The 17,852-nt window shown below is 35.7% G+C and overlaps 1 protein-coding gene and 1 long non-coding RNA gene across 8 annotated transcripts in view; both read left to right on the forward strand.

Annotated features, from left to right (window-relative positions):
- LOC149791267 (uncharacterized) overlaps positions 1-17,852 on the forward strand; it is a 122,632-nt gene that overhangs the window by 61,023 nt on the left and 43,757 nt on the right. For 4 of the 7 annotated variants that reach the window (XM_089969770.1, XM_089969767.1, XM_089969769.1 and 1 more), the window contains exon 5: positions 16,592-16,639. In XM_089969770.1, the coding sequence (XP_089825896.1) occupies positions 16,592-16,639 (48 nt within the window). Of the gene's footprint in view, positions 1-434; positions 1,249-16,591; positions 16,827-17,852 lie in introns of those variants that run through there. The other 3 variants (XM_089969771.1, XM_089969772.1, XM_089969776.1) reach the window with 2 other exon arrangements.
- Positions 1,259-6,156, forward strand: LOC149791268 (uncharacterized). The gene is made up of 2 exons (XR_016423335.1): positions 1,259-1,770; positions 1,804-6,156. It is a non-coding gene; the product is annotated as an uncharacterized LOC149791268 (long non-coding RNA).

Here is a 17,852-nt window from a genome sequence, read left to right on the forward strand (position 1 = left end):
AAAATAAAGAAATAATATTTAAAAAATTGAATGACCAAGAGTGTATGACATCCAATGAGAATTATCTGTCAGTCAAAGTATAGCAAACCTCCTAATCTCAGACTATAAAATAATAAATTTCTCAGTGGCAAATTGGATATTCAATTTGTCAGAGATGAGTCATCAATAGTGAAAATGTACATGTGACGACATAAGATTTTCAAAGATTTCCTGATCTTAGCAAAATCCAAGCTAATTATCTCAATTTCCTCTAAGTGTTCATTTGTTCCTGTAAGTTTTCTTTTCTGCACATAATAAATTCCCTTGAACTTTCAAAAAATTTGGCTTCTGACAATAGATGGGGGGGGGAGGGGGAGCTGGGGTCATCCTGCAGGAATTTGCTCCTTCCTTATCCCATCTGAGTTTTAAGATAGTTTTTATTTCATTTATTTCAGGATGGAATGTATCCGATGTAAGCTATGTTGGGAGGAAATGCAAGTTAAGGACTTTGATAAGCCATCCTCTAAAACAAGTCGCAAACAGTATTGTGTAGACAATTTGCAAAAGGCTGTTAGTGCCGTTAGGGAAGGAACCATGAGTACAAGACAAGCTAGTGCTTTTTTTTCTGTCCCTAAATCGACGATACATTACAAAGTCACACAGAGTAACAAAAATAAGTAGGCATCAGTTATTCTTTCATTGAATTAAAAAACAATAAGAAAAGGATTGTGGTGTTTCCTGAGAAGGATCTATTGCTCATTGGGTCTTGAAAGTACATCCCAGAATATTATTGTAAGAAAAATGGAAAATTCATTGACTTTAGCAGAAATGTAACTACTGACTCAGCGTTATACCATTAGTGTATATACCACCATATTTACTGGTGTATAACACTTGTATTACTGGTGTATAACACTTGTATTTCTGGTGGATAACACTTGTATTACTGGGGAGAGTGCAGATGTTGACCCATGCTAACGGGGACAATAGATTTGTATTTGTGTGCTATTGGTGGATTTACAATTCAAAAAGTACCAGTTATGCACCTGTACAGGTAAATGGACACAAAGTTGTATTCAGAATGGGATTTATTCTGCAGTTGATATACAGATGGCAGCTATTTAAGGTGACCGACGTAGCAGGTTAGACTGTACATGTGAGAGATACTTACATTCACAGTTGGTTTTATTGTGGGATTATGGTTAATATCTACAAAGAAATTGTGCTGAAAAATTAACAGAATATTTAAGCTGAAGTATTTTTCTTTAACCAAACTAATGTTGACATTAAAGAAAATGAACCAACTTTGGTATTCCTCAGCTCCCATCGTATTTCAGCCATCTGACAAGTGTGTCAAATGAATATTATGAATAGTCCTTCCCAGTTAAGGTACATGGCAGCTATGCAAATAGTCTGCCCCTTCTCTCAAACTGGAACAATACCAACTAACATAATGTCCAGTTCTACAACACTGCCTTTTTTTACTGCCTTTCAATGTGAGATGTGTTAAATCTACATTAAATACTTCTTTCTGGGCCTCAGCATGAAATGTGTTAAAGGTACACTGGGCTTCAGTATGAAATGTGTTAAAGGTACACTGGGCTTCAGCATGAAATGTGTTAAAGTTACACTGGACTTCAGCATGAAATGTGTTAAAGGTACACTGGGCTTCAGTATGAAATGTGTTAAAGGGTACACTGGGCTTCAGCATGAAATGTGTTAAAGGTACATTGGGCTTCAGTATGAAATATGTTAAAGGTACACTGTTCTTCAGTATGAAATATGTTAAAGGTACACTGGGCTTCAGCATGAAATGTGTTAAAGGTACACTGGGCTTCAGCATGAAATGTGTTAAATCTACATTAAACATTTCTGACTGGGCTTCAGCATGAAATGGGTTAATGGTATATGAAATACTTCATACTGGGCTTCAGTATGAAATGGATTAAAGCTACATGAAATACTTTGTACTGGGCTTCACCAATAATTGAAATATAAAAAAAAAATTGGCATATTTTGTTAGAGTGCTTGTTGCAGTAATGATTGCAATGTCTGCTGGTTTATGTTTGAAGACATTTTCACGAAAAAGAGACCCAATAGGATTTATGGAATGATTCAGTGGTGTTTTTAATATACATGTATTATACATGTTCCAGTCACACTTGGGCATTGCATTGTGTATAGCAAATTATTCCTTCACAGTCTAGTTGTGATTTGTAACTTCTGTCGTTATTGCTACATGTTGTGTTTATTATGCCTCTTAATATAAGCCAAATAATAAAATAATCTTTCTCTTCTCAATACCTTTAAAAAAAGGACTATTTACGTAGTGGATTCCTTAGTATGAAAAATACTGTAATTAGACACAACAATAATTTGAGACATGGAATTGTGTACAGTGCCAAACGAGGCTGACCCCTGAAAATACAGAAGGCTAGTATTTTGTCTTGCTTTAAAAACAAGAATGAAAGACATGTTAGGCCAGATAAAGAAACATGGTTCTGGTTACCCAAATGACACTATTTTTAATTGCTGATTGTGTATTTTCTTTTAAATTTTGGAAAAAAAGAAACAGAATTACAAGAGAAAGAAACCAATTAATAAACAGATAAAGGAATATAATTATGATGAAAGTGAAATTCAGGATCCAAATTACACTTTTTGTCTAGTTTATGCTTCATTTAAATCCATCCAGACCCCCATCCCCACCCCCACAAGAAAAACAACAACAGAAAGTTTGTACCCACTGACCTTCTCTAAGTTTTTTTATCAATGTAATGAGAACCACACATTTTTTTATTTGCCGTTACATAAGAATTGATATTGGCAATAATTACAGTTATGAAAATTGATTATTGTTTGAGGTATTGCCATGTATGAAATGGACTACATATACGATATTGTTTAGTCCAGAACACGTTACAGAAGATACAACTCTTCCTTGTTGTAGTACCGATTGTTATAACGCATTTTCAGATATTACATGATATGAATGTGGTTTCTCATGACTAAATTTATAGCATTGTATTTGAATTGATGTATCAAATATATGACCATGGAGTTCAAAGACAACGGCATTTAACTTGTATCTTTACATCTATTTTTGATAGTTTGATCAAATTCACTCTACAGTGGTTCAGCACATCAGCCCTTGTACCATGGTTCAGCGCATCAGCCGTTCTTGTTTTGACATGTGTTTAATACATAATGGTTTTCTCTGACTATACTGTGGTTGAGAATATAAATGAACAGTACCCCCCCAACAACAACCATGTCATGGGTTTTGTGTCCCAGTATATTTTACCACTGTAAATGGGCAATTTTGTTGTGTGGTGTGAATTTAGGTGCATTTCATGTGTTTTAATTCATGTGGATTTCATGTGGTGCCAGTTCATGTGGTACCAGTTAATGTGGATTTCATGTTGTGCCAGTTCATTTGGTACCAGTTAATGAGGATTTCATGTGCCAATTCTTGTGGATTTTATGTGGTGCCAATCCATGTGGTACCAGTTGCAATTTGGATTTCATGTGGTACAAATTCATGTGGATTTCATGTGGTGCCAAGTAATGTTGATTTCATGGATGCTACTAACCTTAGATTTCAGAACCCACGTTATTCTCAGCTTAATTAAATTCATTGTATTTGCAAGTTAAAATTGCATATAAAACTTGATGTAGAGCTACGTTGCTGGTAACATGTTTTTGTGATTTCACAAATTTTGTTGTTTGTCAGATCAGGTGCAATCTTAGAAATTTTTATTATATAGAGAACAGTAGAAATAAAACACAAGTAAAAGATCATTAACTTAAGTAAAAATAGCATGATCAAGAAATAACAGGTCCAGTGGCATAGGAAGAAATTCTGTGGTCCCCATGAAATAAAAAAGTTGTTGGATGAGAATTTTAGGCCCCAAATGTGGGGCTTTCTTGGTTGTTTGCTATGCCGCTGAACATGTTACATAATATTCTTATCTTTTAAGTATTAAAAATCTCATTATTTGTATTGTGTTTTTTTATTATTTTGTATGCATGTCATTCAGTGTCATCTGTATGCATTAAAAATGCATAATATTGTTTGACTGTTCATCTTTCATGATTGTAACAGTTTCAAATATTATTTTTCATTTGTCATTATTTTGTCCAAATTCAACATTTTGAACTGGATTTATGATACCAAACTATGGCAACATAGCTGTCACCTGCCAGGTGGGAAATATATCTTTACCTTGATAAAGGTTGGTAGATAGACATAACAGTTACCTGCCAGCTGTTAATATACCTTTATTATAATGAAGTTAGAAAAATGTGAAAACATAGTTGTCATTTTCCAGGTGTTAAATATACTTTTTTATGATGAAGACAAAACTGCATACATAGATGTCACCTGCCAGGTGTCCAGTATACTTCTTTATGATAAAGACAAAACTGTGCATACATGGATGTCACCTGCCAGGTGTCCAGTATACTTGTTCATGATGAAGACAAAACTGCATACATAGATGTCACCTGCCAGGTGTCTAATATACTTGTTCACGATAAAGACAAAACTGTATACATATATGTCACCTGCCAGGTGTCCAGTACACTTCTTTATGATAAAACAAAACTGTGCATACATAGATGTCACCTGCCAGGTGTCCAAAATAATTTTTTATGATAAAAACAAAACTGTGCATACATAGATGTCACCTGCCAGGTGTCCAAGATAATTTTTTTATGATGAAGACAAAACTGTGCATACATAGATGTCACTACCAGGTGTCCAGTATACTTGTTCATGATGAAGACAAAACTGTGCATACATTGATGTGTTATACATATCTGTATTGTAACGAGGTTAGAAAATTGTGGCAATCAGTCACTTGCCAGCTGGTCAGTATACCTTTATTGTCATGAAGATAGAAAATGGTGCTGACATAATTGACATCAGCCAGGTTGCCTTTGTTATTATTATGAAGTTAGATTAATGTGCAGAGATAGCAGTTACCCTGTGGACAATATACCTTTATTATAATTATGAAGTTAGATCAATGTACAGGGATAGCAGACACCTGCCAGATGTCCAGTATACCAATGTACTACAGATTAGGAGGTGGCATGCATTGGGGACATGTATTTTAGTTTTTGACTGCTTGGCAGATCACAATGGCTGTCAGTCAGTGATCCCATACCAGATATTCCAAAGTGTGCCTCAGGCAAATCTTCATATCCCGATAGATGGGAATGATTAGATGGTTGTGGCTTGATGCCAAATGTTGCAGTTATTAAAGTTGAACATTTGGGGCTTGATGACAAGTCATGCCTTTTGCTATATGTCATATCAGTAGTCTTATCATGTTACATGAACCCTGTAGTAATTGCCTTTGTCTGTCTGTCTGTCTGTATGCATATTTTGTTGCATTTAGTGTGTACATTATCTCATATACCTTGATCTGACTTCTATGAATTTTGTCTCTTCAATTCCATTTTGAACAGAGTTGCTGCACTTGACAGTTCCCTTTATATCTTCTTATGGTGTGTTACTTGTAACCAGCAAAGCACTGCAGCCCATACAAGTAATTGGGTGTCAGGTGGTAGACGAAGAGCCTGTTACATGTACATGTGCTCATTGCTCAGTAAGATATCTTGATGCAGTTTGGTATTAAAGTAAGTCTCCAGTCTGAGATGGGTATCATCCTAACCTTGCATTTTCACAAACTAAGGATCAGATGGGGACCTCAAGGGTACAAAGCAAGTGTTTGACATTTGATTTTTAATATTTCATGATATAAATGATCAGTCTTTCCCAAGTGTTCCAGGAAAGATTCACATAGAACAATGTAGGAACATTATTATTACAGGAACTAGAAAAAAAATGGTTTTTAATATTCAAGAGTTTTGTAAGTTCAGAAATGATCCCTGTACTTTCTTTCGTTGCATGCAGTTCTGATACAGATTATGGTACACAAACTTGCCAAACCAGCTGGAATTGGCTTAGTCATGTGACATGGCATTTTCTTGGCATTTGTCAATATTACAACTGTATGTTATATAACTCAGACACCATTAGTAAATAATATAGTTGTCACATTGAAGTAGATTATAATAAAGGCAGTAAACTTCACATGAACTTGGAATGTCTCATATGATATGTAGGGACATTATTTGCAGCAGAATAAAACTGGTACTGTATAATCATGTTCTGGTTGAAATATCTTGTTTTTGTATAATATTCCTGTTGTTCACCTACTACTCTTCTCCCATCCTTCATTTTAACTGTTCTTTCTCATATCTTCTAAACCCTGCATATGGTAGGCAAGGTGAGATCCAACTAGACAAGTATTTACATGTAGGTACAAGTAGATGGCATTGAATTTCTGTACAGTGGGTGGCTTTGAATTCCTAATTCCTGTACAAGTAATTTACTGATAAGTTATTTTCAGTCAGTAATGAGTTATTTTTTAGATTGAAAAGTTTTGTGATCTGGTGGTTGGGGTCAGTTTGCATTACCCAAAATAAGCTATGTTATACAATTGAGAATATGTTATCTACTATGGTATTCGCATACCCACCGATTTGTTTGTTCCCCCCTACAATTTTAAAAAGAAATCATCAAGGATATAACAACAGCAGTAAACATATTCATTTCATTAATTTATTATTAATTTCCAACCTGATTGTTGCCATGGGGTTCCTAACACTATTGACTTGTTGGTGTTTCATTGCAAACAGAAGATCCCAATGTAAACAATCAGACAGACTGCTCACTGTCCATTTCTAGTTTCTAAAATTGTCTATTTCAGTAAAAACTGTGTCGTCTGTCTTCAATACTTTCAATGTCTAGTTAAAACATTTCTGAAACAAATCGAACAAATAAATAGGAGGAATTCTTGCATGCATATGTTCAAACATCTTCGCTGACTAAGGTTCCAATATGTTAACCCTATCTAGACCTTTGTTTTCTTTTAAGTATTGAAAACATTTTCTCCAGATCAGATAGACAGTTTACTTGGATTATATATCAGCATACACAGTTACACACACATTTATGTACACATGCACATTTACACACACATTTATTTACACATTCACATAATAACCACACAAACCTGAAATAAAAAAATGCACTTTTTTAAGCAGTGGAATATCATAATAACTTGTAGTTGAAGACTTTACTGCGCTCATTAGTTCATTGAATGATTTGAACACATGTTCTTCTTGACATGAGTAGTTTTTAAGCTAAAGTATGATAGGCACATTGGGCCTTGGATCAAGCCAGACACATAACAGCCTATATGCAGATATGATAGGCACATTGGGCCTTGGATCAAGCCAGACACATAACAGCCTATATGCAGATATGATAGGCACATTGGGCCTTGGATCAAGCCAGACACATAACAGCCTATATGTAGATATGATAGGCACATTGGGCCTTGGATCAAGCCAGACACATAGCAGCCTATATGCAGATATGATAGGCACATTGGGGCCCTGGATCAAGCCAGACACATAGCTGCCTTTATGCAGATATGATAGGCACATTGGGGTCCTGGATCAAGCCAGACACATAGCAGCCTATATGCAGATATGATAGGCACATTGGGTCTTAGATCAAGCCAGACACATAGTTGCCTATATGCAGATATGATAGGCACATTGGGCCTTGGATCAAGCCATACACATAGCTGCCTATATGCAGACATGATAGGCACATTGGGCCTTAGATCAAGCCAGACACATAGCTGCCTATATGCAGATATGATAGGCACATTGGGCCTTAGATCAAGCCAGACACATAGCTGCCTATATGCAGATATGATAGGCACATTGGGCCATGGATCAAGCCAGACACATAGCTGCCTATATGCAGATATGATAGGCACATTGGGGCCCTAGATCAAGCCAGACACATTGCTGCCTATATGCAGATATGATAGGTACATTGGACCCTGGATCAAGGCAGACACATAGCTGCCTTTATGCAGATATGATGGGCACTTTGGGACCCTGGATCAAGCCAGACACATAGCTGCCTATATGCAGATATGATAGGCACATTGGGGCCCTGGATCAAGCCAGACACATAGCTGCCTATATGCAGATATGATAGGCACACTGGGGCCCTGGATCAAGCCAGACACATAGCTGCCTATATGTAGATATGATAGGCACATTGGGGCCCTGGATCAAGCCAGACACATAGCTGCTTATATGCAGACATGATAGGCACATTGGGCCTTGGATTAAGCCAGACACATAGCTGCCTATATGCAGATATGATAGGCACATTGGGTCTTAGATCAAGCCAGACACATAGCTGCCTATATGTAGATATGATAGGCACACTGGGGCCCTGGATCAAGCCAGACACATAGCTGCCTATATGTAGATATGATAGGCACATTGGGCCCTGGATCAAGCCAGACACATAGCTGCCTATTTGCAGATATGATAGGCACATTGGGGCCCTGGATCAAGCCAGACACATAGCTGCCTTTATGCAGATATGATAGGCACATCGGGGCCTTGGATCAAGCCAGACATATAGCTGCCTATATGCAGACATGATAGGCACATTGGGCCTTGGATTAAGCCAGACACATAGCTGCCTATATGCAGATATGATAGGCACATTGGGGCTCTGGATCAAGCCAGACACATAGCTGCCTTTATGCAGATATGATAGGTACATTGGACCCTGGATCAAGCCAGACACATAGCTGCCTTTATGCAGATATGATGGGCACTTTGGGGCCTGGATCAAGCCAGACACATAGCTGCCTATATGCAGATATGATAGGCACATTGGGGCCCTGGATCAAGCCAAACACATAGCTGCCCATATGCAGATATGATAGGTACATTGGGCCCTGGATCAAGCCAAACACATAGCTGCATATATGCAGATATGCAGTTGTGTATGAAAATTCTGAAAAGAAAAAATATAATGCATTTCAGACCAATTATTTTAATGATTTGTTAGTATTGCAATCATCCTTCAGATGAGAAAATTCATTGCATTATTTCGTGATCAGTGTTTACATTGACTATACACAACCATTTTATTTGTTGTTTTGCTTCGTGACAAGGGACATTATTTGCAGCAGAATAAAACTTGTATAATCATGTTCTGGTTGAAATATCAAGTTTTTGCATAATATTCCTGTTGTTCACCTCCTACTCTTCTCCCCTCCTTCATTATTCTATACTTGCATATGATGAAAAGTGTCTAGCTATATGCAAGCTTTCTGTTTTAGTTTGAATCTTGCATAGAAGAAGTTTTACAAGTTCGAGTATATAGAAATGGGCTATCTAAAAAAACAAAATAGCTGATTCTCAGTGTGGTTCATCTTTAGATGACAATCTCATTTGGCAAATACAGGTTGATGATAGTGATGAAGACAATTTATTGTTAAATTTTGAAGCATATCAGGTTATAGGAGCTGGGAATTTGTTCATGGAGATGCCAGTGAATGTTTTTGAACCTGAAAATAGTGTTAAAGATTCAAGTTTGATATACTTGCTGGATAGACAGAAATAGATGGCATGCCTGTTTCCCCTTCCCCTTTTTCAGCAGTATTTCGAAATTAAATGTAGAAACAACAGAATAACAAGCTGAATTGAAATACAGACAACATAAAAGTAGAGTGCAATTTTCATTTCTTTTCTCAAACAATTTAGCCATGTGGGATCTTGTGCTACAAAACCATATAGCCCTATAAGAGTTAATATAAATTTAATAAATAAAAATCAAAATACCTCTAGTTAAACAAGCAGACTATGGCATTATTGGGATTAAAATCCTAATACAGCATTATCAAACATATAGTAAATCTGGCACAGTAGTCAGTAAATCACTGATTGAAAACAAAGTGAAACTTTGGCAGAGTTTATGTTAGTGAAAAATCTTATTTTGGAGCAAAAGTTTCTAAAAGATAATGCATATGAGCTGTGGAACAATAAAGAACAGTTTCCAAAGTTGTCCAAGCTGGTTAAGATAGCTTTGTATATGCCCCTTGAGACAGCAGACTGTGAAAGGGGGTTCTAACAGCATCTCCGATGTTTTTGTTTTACATTCTGTGTATATTGTTTTAATGTAATTACACAGCACATATAAACTTTATGATAAACAAGTTCGTGCAATAGATCTAATCAAGTTGCATTCAGTCGTGTAATTAAAGAGAATTATTGTCATTATCTTTTAATTAGGGTTAAATGTGAAATAATTAATCACAGGCGGGCTTGGGTATTATGAAAGTGTGTGTTAAGGTGATAGAGTAATTAACATTCAGTACAGACATTATTTAGTGAAAATGATGCAATCTCCCTGCTTGGCTTTTAAAAGTTTTTTAACGTAGCTTTAACAATTTTTCAGTCATATTGCAATGATGTTTGCAGTATGGCAGTTTATAGTGATGTCTATCACTTGGGCATCATGCAACAGACATGTGGCATCATGTCCCACGCAGTCACATTATCCTGACACCAAGCTGACCAGTCCTAACACTAACCTGTTAATGCCAAGTGCGTAGTGAGCCAGCAGTTAATACCATTTTGATAAGTCTTTAGTATGACTTGGGGTTCGAACCCACAACCTCTCACAGCCAAGGTGGATGCTGTAACCACTAGGCCACTGGAGTGGTCCCTGATACATTAGAAACTGGATGGTACTGTTATTCAAACTTCCATAAAGGTCTTGTTGAGCTATGAATTTTATCATTCTGTACCTGCATGGCTTTGATAAATGTCAAACTTTATTTTCAACTGAATTTATTAACATTATTGCTAGCTTGGAGCATTTTCTTACAGAGGCCTGCAAATGGTTGATTGTGCTTTGCAAGAAAATAGCAGAAAATCACTTCATCTGTTATGATTTGCTCAATGTATGATTGTTAAAACATATTATTTACTTTTGGATCTTTCATATGGACTGATTTTAAAAGTAGATCACAGTGACTTTTTATGATTATTTTCTGTATGTGGATCTGTGGCCCATAGATTGAGGACCTTACATATTTGTGGATTTGAAAAGTAGGCTATAGTGACCTTCCTTGATTATGGTTTTTAAATCTCAGGCCCCATAAATAGAACATCTTAAATTTCTGATAGTTTCAAATGTAGATCACAGTGTCTTTCTTATTGACCACTCCAGTGGCCTTGTGGTTAGAGCATCCACCTTGGATGTGGGGGGTCTCAGGTTTGAACCCTGGCCGAGTCATTCCAAAGACTTTAAAAAATGGTACTAACAGCTGCGTAGGCGCTCAGCATTAAGACATTAAGGTTAGGACTGACTGGCCTGGTTTCAGGATAATGTGACTGGGTGGGGCATGATGCTACATGTCTGTGGCATGATGCCCCAGTGCTAGACATCACTATAAACTGTCCATTGCAGACATCATAGTGATATGACTGAAATATTGTTAAAAGCTACATTAAAAATATAAATCACACACATAAATCTTTCTTATGTGAGTGGATTTAGGTTAAGTAAGTAGAGGTTATTATGTATCTTTTGTTTTCAATAATAGGTCACAGTGACTTTCTTTGATTTTATTCCATGTGTGGATCTAAGCCCTATAAAAGAGGATCTTGCATCTTTGCTGATTACAAATACATGAAACTAGTTGTTTGCATTGTTTCTTTGAAATGTTGGTGAGCTTGAATGAAAACAGAATTATTAACTTAACAAATAATTGCTTGTTTATAATATAAAATGATACAAGTTAATAAAGTGAAATGACTGAAATACATTTGTTACCTTAAATGTTGTGCATTTGTTTTACTAGTATATGACGGTTTGAAGATATCTGTGTCGTGTATGCATATTTTGGGGGAGGGGAGAATTTAAAAAAGAAGTGGGTTAAAGCAGAATCATATCAGTCAAATAACAAATGAATTTGCGCATTCTCTGAGCAGAGTTACGGTAATTACTGTACAACTTAGAGTGTTATAAATGCATTTATTCTTTTCTCTTTGGCTTGAATGTCCTCTGCTTTTGTACAGTTAAATCAAAGACAGAAAAACAAATAAAAAATCCAAAGGCATTATCGGTCTTACTATATCCATGCACAGTAACTCGACTACTGTACTTTTAAAATGGTTATTCAAAAGTGATTATTTAAATTATGTCACATTGCAAATTAAAATGTTATTTTAAAAGTGCTTGATTGTCATATTTTTGATGGCAACAATTCTGATGGACACGTTATTCATTGTGTTTGTCAGTGTTGAATAGCCACTTTGATTTAAGTGGCTTTGTCAATGCACCGTGTACCAGCAATGCAAAGATTCCTCTCCTGGCTTATTTTCTCTCTCCCGGTTATCAAATACAATCATATTTGGATTGAAATAGTTGGGTTCTGATTCTAGTTTTATAGTTATATCATTTTGCTAAGAAATTTAGTGTCAAATGTGTGTATATGTGCATATGTAGATCTGTTTGCCATCATCTTACATTATTCAATCAGTCAGTCAATTAGGGATGAAGAGTCCAAAAAGTCTTAATTAACAGGACATGTTTGAACCTGGACAAATGTCAGGAAACATCAGTTTTCAAAATAATACAGGGTGTCCAAATGTGTACAGTGTCCCAACATATTCAGTAAAATGTGATGCACAAAGTTTGTGTGCACCTCGATATTGTGCAGCATATTGAGTTTGTTAGAAATTTGAAATGCACAGAATATGGAGACATTCATCAAATATTTGGACTATTTGACAAAATTCCATTAAATGAAGATCAAACATTGCAGCTTAGTTGGATTCATTAAAAACAACACTGGCTGCAGTGACAATATACATGTTGAGAAAAATGTTGCAAGTAATGATATTCAGGGTATTAGATGGTTCATATGTGGCCTTAGACAATTATATAGAATCTTTCTGAGATTTATGACAATTCAAAACATTTCAAGGCATCTTAATGAATGATCACATAGTTTTGGTGCACAACTTTTACTAATAATTGATCATAATTGTAAATTAAATCCAATTTTCTCAGTAGTTTACCAGCATAAATTAAAAGAAACTTTAATTTTTAGTGCCACATGTTATGATGTGTGTTCGGTTCTATATGAAAATGGTGTTCATCAAACATTTAATCTGACCACCACAGTAGCCATCTTTTAAATCTTATTACTGTTACCCCACCCCCAGTGGAAAGTCTTATCAACATTGTGTTTTCACTAGAATATTTTTTATGATACCTTGTTTGTGATTTTAAAAAATGGCGGTTATCTGATGACCACCATGTCAGCCATCTTAAAATTTTGCTGCTACTTCTCGTAAGTTTCAACAGTAATTTTCTCTTAACCAGTTCTTATTTAAAATATTCCACTTACAAGAAAGTAATTACTGAACCTGACTGATAGTGGTGATTTCTGATAATTATTCCTAAGAAAATTTTCATCTTGGATTTTTATGTGCCATATCTGTTTTTTGTTGGGTTTTTTCTTTTTACCAAAACTAACATTGTCCCAAGACATTATTGTAGCAGTTAAAACTTATGACAGTCTATTTTAGGTTTCGTTGACTTGTAAATACTGTTTATAAGCACAGAAAGGTAAGATTAAATGAAGGATAATCCCAGTATTTATGGACTTATTTATAATAGTTAAAACCCATGTATGACAAGATTAAATGAAGGATTGGTATGTATATCTATATTATGTGTGTTAATTTTCACATTTCTAGTTTAGGGGCCCTGAGTGGCCAAGTCATCTAAAGTGCTTACCGATAAAGATCATTGCCATCTCACCTCAGTCTGCTTGGGTTCGAGTCTTGCACTTGGACAATGTGGGTATGTGAGAAAGCTTGCCAGTAGCTACTGGTGGGTTGGTGGTTCTTTCCGGAGTTTTCCCGGGTTCTTCCTCAACTGTTTATACTGGCTGCCATGTATAGCCTATCTTGTGCTGAGAAATGGCATTAAACCCTACAACAACAACAACAACAGCAACAACAACAGCTAGTTTGAATGGTCATTTACAAAATAAATACTAATAGTCTTCATAGTTGAAGGCTTGTACTGTAAGATGAGGTCATTCTTGTAACATATTCATAGTTTCAAAGATTGTAATGTACTTTTATTGAAGTGAACATATTGATGAGTTCAGTCATTCACCAGGGGGAAATCCAGCTGACCTAATTTTTGATTGGCTAGCTGCTAAAGTACTTGGTTTTGTTTACAGTTAGAGAGATTTGGAAATATTAGTTCATCCTCATCTTGCTTTCTGTATTTCATCTCAGTTTTTGATAGACCGCTGTGGTGGCCTAGTGGTTAGAGCATTTGCCTCGGATGTGGGAGGTCATGGATTCAAACCCCGGCTGAGTCCTACCATAGACTTTAAAAAATGATATGATGCCCCAGTGCTAGACACCACTATAAACTGCTACACTGCAGACATTGTAGCGATATGACTGAAAAATTGTTAAAGCTATGTTAAAAATCCAAATCACAGACGCACACAGTTTTATGATTTCCTGGAAATTAGTTAATCCTAACAATAACATCACTCTTAGAAGAGACACATGGTTGTGATTATTTGAGTGGATTTATTATTTTAATTATTCATTATATTTAATACTAAATATCAGCATAAAAGATGACAAGAAAAAAATAGACTTTCATGGTATGACTAGCATACATTTATCACGTTAAGTAAACAGCATAAGACAGCAGAGGTGTAAATTCATTTGTAAAAGTTTTGTAAATGTATGGTCGTAAAAAGTGATTTGGATTTTGTTTCCCCCTCCAGATCTGTTTCTTTTTTTTCTCCTGATTTTCGTTCCACTCAAGGTCTGCAGATTACATTTAGCCATAACTTTCTTAAGGAGATTTATTCATTATTTGAAACACTTAAAAAATTCTTTGGGCTTTATTTAGGTGAGGACACTGTACAATATCCATGGCAACATTCAACCAGTATGCTTTACTTGTAAAGTGTACTGCTGTTAGTCAGTAAGTGATGTTTTAGTGGATATAAGAAACTTTATGCAGTGGGTCAATTAATTATAATATGTGTGGGGAGAGGCCTTGGATTTTTCTTATAGCAGGGTATGTTTCTTTCTTTTACCACAATATAAGTGGGGTTTTTTTTACATACACATTATAGTAGATATAATAAGGGTTGGTTTGCTATAAATCAGTACAAAATTAAGAAATCCTAGTTCCTCGCCACCCATCTTCCAAGAAAATAAATGATTGTTTCTTATTTGATTAAAGATTGAAGTGAGCACTGGGTGCACAAGCTTGCACTGTATTGAACCTACATATGAATCATAGCGATGAAATGTGACTTTGAGTACTGTCCAATCTCTTGAACTCCATGCAGAAAAATCTGTCTGATGATCAATTGATCGATACCCATCTGAAACAGCGATCTTCAGGCATCAGATTTTGGGGGCATTGAACATGTTGATATTCTGATTACTAGTTTGCAATAAATTTACTTAACAAGCATATAAATTTCTCTCTCTCTCTCTCTCTCTCTCTCTCTCTCTCTATATATATATATATATATATATATATATATATATATATATATATATATATATATATATATATATATATATCCAGTAATCATTATCATTAAATCCCAAAATTAATTAAAATTATATGAAAATTTAGATACAATATTGTGTTATTAGTGACTGTTAAAACCACATCATAGTGAACTACAGTTAACAGTTGCTGTTTTTTCATGCTTCATGCTGTTGGAGAAAACAGTAAACATGAAAGAATTTTTAGAAAATACAGCAAGACTCATCACGAAGATCAGATGCTTTTGGTATTTTTATAACAAATTATCAACAAGTCAAAAACAGTATAACTTCAAAAACTCTGAGGGGTGTCGGTCCAAATGTTTTAATTAAGCTAAAAGTTGTTTCAGTTAGTTTACCTGTCCTAAAATCCAGGCGAGCTTATGGTGTTGGACAGTGTCTATGTTTTGTTTCACACCCATCATGTGTCCATCAACAATTGCTGCCACTCATTTTCCTCCCAAAAGCCATTAAACTAATTTTAACCACACTAGGCAGCTAGCATTCTGACACTAAAGCCTTGTAAGTTGTATGCAGATGATGCCTCTCTGCTGTCCATTATGACAAGTGTTACTAACGAATATAAATGTAAAGCCTTTAAATAACATTGTCTCAAAAACTCTTGATAGAATTTAATAAAATTAACAGAAAACATGGCATAAATGGCTTTAAAATTATCTAAATAATAATGATCCACCAACAAGTATACCTACTTTAAGCATAAAATTACAAAAATGGCCCTCTTAGGGTTGGGCCTATTCAGTTTGTGTGCCATCAGGTATGGAGAAAGATGCAAAAAACAGAAACATTAAATGGCTGCATCCGGCAGCATTGGAATAAATTTCTACAAAAAGCATGCCACTGACCCAGGTTTATTGCTAACTTCTTGCATTGGACTATTAAAAAGGTGAGCAATTTCAAGCCTTTTTGGGCCTCTTGTTTCAGAATGGGAAACAATTTTTTATACTGGGGGATATATATATATATATATATAGTTGTTTGATGTTGAACATTCAGGTGATTAATGTTTAAGGCCTGAACGTTCGAGTCTTTTAAAAATAATCATTTTTTTTTTGTTCTTCATCTTTTGCAGATCATCACTTTCACGGCACAGAGCATTACATGGAGAGAAGAAACACAGGTGCTTTATTTGTCAAAAAGCTTTCCATCGTAAAGAACACCTACACCTGCACTTAGATCGGCATGGCAAGGCTTTTGATATGGCTTGTCCAATTTGTCCCATGAAGGGCCATACCATGCTGGAAATTGAACACCATTTTAATCAATGTCATAAGGGGGTCACACTTCCTCTTCTTCAACTTCCACAGGTTAAGATCTTTTTATCATAAAACAGGGCTTGAAAAAAGGATGAAAGTTTTATACTTGCCTGGAATCAAGATTTCATTAAGTAATCATGCAAACAAATTTATATTTTTCCATTATACCTTAAATATAGTTATGGCAAGTAATGAAAAGTCTGGAATGCCCAAAAATATGTTAAACGTGCCATAGGCATTTTGGGTAATTCATTTTTCCAGCTCTGATCAGAAACAATTATTATAGTATATTGTTTACTGTCTTTTATCTGTTTCAAGTTCTTAAGGAATATAATAGTGTCTGGGCTGATTGTTCCAACCTCATCAGACTGCCCTGTTGATAAGATTCACTACTGATTGCTACAACCTCTTTGGACTGCCCTGTTGATAAGATTCACTGCTGATTGTTCCAACCTCATCGGACTGCCCTGTTGATAAGATTAACTGCTGATTGTTACAACTTCATTGGACTGCCCTGTTGATAAGATTCACTGCTGATTGTTACAACCTCATTGGACTACCCTGTTGATAAGATTCACTGCTGATTGTTACAACCTCTTTGGACTGCCCTGTTGATAAGATTCACTGCTGATTGTTACAACCTCTTTGGACTGCCCTGTTGATAAGATTCACTGCTGATTGTTACAACCTCTTTGGACTGCCCTGTTGATAAGATTCACTGCTGATTGTTACATCCTCTTTGGACTGCCCTGTTGATAAGATTCACTGCTGACCTCTTTGGACTGCCCTGTTGATAAGATTCACTACTGATTGTTACATCCTCTTTGGACTGCCCTGTTGATAACTTCACTGCTGATTGTTGCAACCTCTTTTTACTGCCCTGTTGATAAGATTCACTGCAGATTGTTGCAATCTTGTTCCACTGCCCTGTTGATAAGATTCACTACTGATTGTTACATCCTCTTTGGACTGCCCTGTTGATAACTTCACTGCTGATTGTTGCAACCTCTTTTTACTGCCCTGTTGATAAGATTCACTGCAGATTGTTGCAATCTTGTTCCACTGCCCTGTTGATAA

This window comes from Sinohyriopsis cumingii, chromosome 9 (genome assembly GCF_028554795.1).
Source record: "Sinohyriopsis cumingii isolate HCF-2022 chromosome 9, ASM2855479v2, whole genome shotgun sequence".
Taxonomy (NCBI): domain Eukaryota; kingdom Metazoa; phylum Mollusca; class Bivalvia; order Unionida; family Unionidae; genus Sinohyriopsis; species Sinohyriopsis cumingii.